This window comes from Chrysochloris asiatica, unplaced genomic scaffold (genome assembly GCF_000296735.1).
Source record: "Chrysochloris asiatica unplaced genomic scaffold, ChrAsi1.0 scaffold00069, whole genome shotgun sequence".
NCBI classification, from domain to species: Eukaryota; Metazoa; Chordata; class Mammalia; order Afrosoricida; family Chrysochloridae; genus Chrysochloris; species Chrysochloris asiatica.
The window spans coordinates 12,433,680-12,436,564 of record NW_006408587.1 but is presented as its reverse complement, the minus strand read 5'-3'; the positions used below and the strand labels follow the sequence as shown (position 1 = coordinate 12,436,564).

Here is a 2,885-nt window from a genome sequence, read left to right as displayed (position 1 = left end):
AGATACTGAAAGTGAAAAAGAAAGTGGAAAAAAAGATTCCAAAAAAGATTCAAAGAAACTCAAGGGAAAAGATACAGATACTGAAAGTGAAAAAGGAAGTGGTAAAAAGGATGCCAAGAAAGATTCAAAAAAGGTCAAGGGAAAAGATACAGATACTGACAGTGAAAAAGGAGATGTACAAAAAGATTCCAAGAAAGAAAAGAAAGATTCAAAGAAAGTCAAGAGTACAAGTTCAGATACTGAAAGTGTAAAAGGAGATGTGAAGATAGATGCCAAGAAAGATAAGAAAGATTTAAAGAAGGGCAAAGGTACAAGTACAGATACTGAAAGTGAAAAAGGAGATAGAAAAGAGGTTAGCAAAAAAGACAAGAAAGATTCAAAGAAAAGCAAGGATTTAGTTATCAAAACTGACAAAGGAGAAGCAAAGAAAGATTCAGCCACATCATCTGAAACTGGTAAAGAAGATGCAAAGAAGGATAAGGGTGGAAAAAAGAATAAAAAAGATTCAAAGAAGCAAGATGAGAAAGATAAGAAATCAAAGGAGGAGTCAAAGAAAGAATCAAAGAAGGAGTCAAAGAAAAGTACCAAAAAAGATAAGAAAAATGAAAAGAAGCCCAGTGAGGCAGACATTGCAGCAAAGGTTGGTTCCAAGAAAGAGTCCAAGAAAGCTTCCCAAAAAGATGTTAAAAAAGATGCTAAGGAAGATACCAAGAAAGAAATTGACACCGAATCTGCTGAATCAAAGAAGAGTTCAGAGAAGGATGCAAAGAAGAGTGACAAAAAGGGTGATGCTAAGGATGAAAAAAAGAGGGCTGCTAAGAATATGAAGAAGGGCAAATAGACCTTTGATAATAATTTAAATGGATGAAGTAACTCAAAGGCATATTTAATGAAACAGGTTTAGTAGTGTGAAACTGAATCTATGGGTGAAAATGGGGAATCAAAGAATTAAACAAATCATTTTTAAAAGAAGAATGCAAAGGACCGCTAAAAAGATTCATATAAACATAAGAAAAAATGTTAAGAAAAAAACAAGAAATGAGAACTTGTTTAATACTTACGTAAAGTTTAAGGATATGAAGGAGTCAATGGAAGATACAAAGACACATAAATGCAAAGAAGAATATCAATAAAGAATTTGAAGATAAAGGCAATGAACATGTTGATACAAAAACTTTTTTGAATGTTTTTAAAGAATCCAAGGAGGCAATATAAAACCATAGATTCAAAATTCCAAAGCTCCCTCCATAGATTTAAATAAGTCATGAAAAGAAGTCAATTAATTACCCAAATTTCTACTTTTAAGTAAATACCAGTTAAAGGCAGAATGACTCAAAGAGAGAAAGAGGAAGAAGAAGAAGAAGGAAAAAAAAAGCAAATGACATCATTACCTCCTCGTGAGCCTATGCCACCAACTTCCAAGTTTTAACAACTGCAACAATGTTGATGGATGCTGTACATTCCACCTCCAAGACAAGATAGAAACATCTGGTAAGTTAATTTAGTTTTATTTTAAGTCAAATTTGGATAAAAAATAATTAAACTAAGTTAAGATTTGAATTGGCAATTATCTTCCTTATACTGTTTTTTTAATTTGCTGATTAGGTTTTAATTATTATCAAGTTTGGGATTTCTTATAGAAAAATATGTATACAACTTGGTGAGAACTCTAAATATGTGCGGCTTTAGAAAGCGCCCATGTGGTCTGCTGGTCAGAAAGAGACCAAAAGTATACAAGACTATGGTCCTCAGCCACCCTTCAGGTCTGGGATGAAACTTACATTCATGGCCCAATTTTCTACCAACCTGCAACTAAGTATATGGGTTGTCAGAGCTACTGCTATGGGTAAGGAAGGGAGGGCAACAGCTAGTAAGGTATGTTCTCCATGAAATGGTCAACAACTCAAGATCAAAAGGGCAACATTTATCTAAGGACAAAGTTCAGAAAGGTTAGGAAAGAGGGTGGAATGGACATAAGAACCACAGGGAAAAAGTAGGACAAATGTTTATACATGGAGGGGATTGCAACCATTGAAATGAAACAAAGTGTATGATTAGCTGAATGTAAAGCTGATGATCTGCTCTGTAAACATTCACTCAAGTTTCAAAAAAAGAAGAAAAAAAATGTCCTTGATGAAATTTAAGTCAAGTAGAATTACTTGATGTGTGAGAGAGGAACAATTTTAACATTATTTACTGAAAGTTGTTTTCAATAGAAAATAGGGGTCAATATCTCTATTTAGAGAAGGATGAAAATCACAACTTAAAATGATCAGGAACAAATTTAAATGAAGCTTATGAAGGGGCTTCCTACTAAGAAAACGTATCAGTTTAACAGAGTAAAAAAAACCCCTAAACAATGTAATGTAAAACTGATGATCTTTGTAAACATTCACTCAAATTAAAAAAAAAAAAAATAGCCTTGAGGAAAACTCAAGTGAAGTAGTGAGAAAAAAAGAGAGAAATAAAACTAATTATATTTTTTAATAATTATATTAAACTCTCTTGTGAGCCAAAGGTCCTATTGATATGAGGACAAATTAAAAGCAATATGCTGCATAACAAAATTATTCCTTGCACTGGCAATTCATCGTCTACTGTTGCAATGCATCTTCTTTCAGATAAACACAACTGTTGTTGTTGTTGTTAGGTGCCATCGAGTCGGTACTGACTCATAGCAACCGTATGCACAAAAGAACGAAATGCTGCCTGATCCTGGCCAACCTCACAATTGTTGCCACACTTGAGCCCATTGATGTGGCCATTTTGCCAATCCATCTCGCTGGGGATCTTCCTTTTTATCTCTGACCCTCCACCTTACCAAACATTACATCCTTCTCCAGCAACTGGTCCTCCTGACAACATGTCCAAAGTATGAGAGATGA

At 34.0% G+C, this 2,885-nt stretch overlaps 1 protein-coding gene across 1 annotated transcript in view; it reads left to right on the top strand.

Moving 5' to 3' along the window:
- Window positions 1-1,382, top strand: part of CYLC2 (cylicin, basic protein of sperm head cytoskeleton 2) — a 21,728-nt gene extending 20,346 nt beyond the window's left edge. Inside the window, exons 7-8 of the mRNA XM_006864743.1 lie at window positions 3-773; window positions 1,339-1,382. Coding sequence (XP_006864805.1) covers window positions 3-773; window positions 1,339-1,382 — 815 coding nt within the window. The remainder of the gene's footprint in view (window positions 1-2; window positions 774-1,338) is intronic.
- The last annotated feature ends 1,503 nt before the right edge of the window (window positions 1,383-2,885 follow it).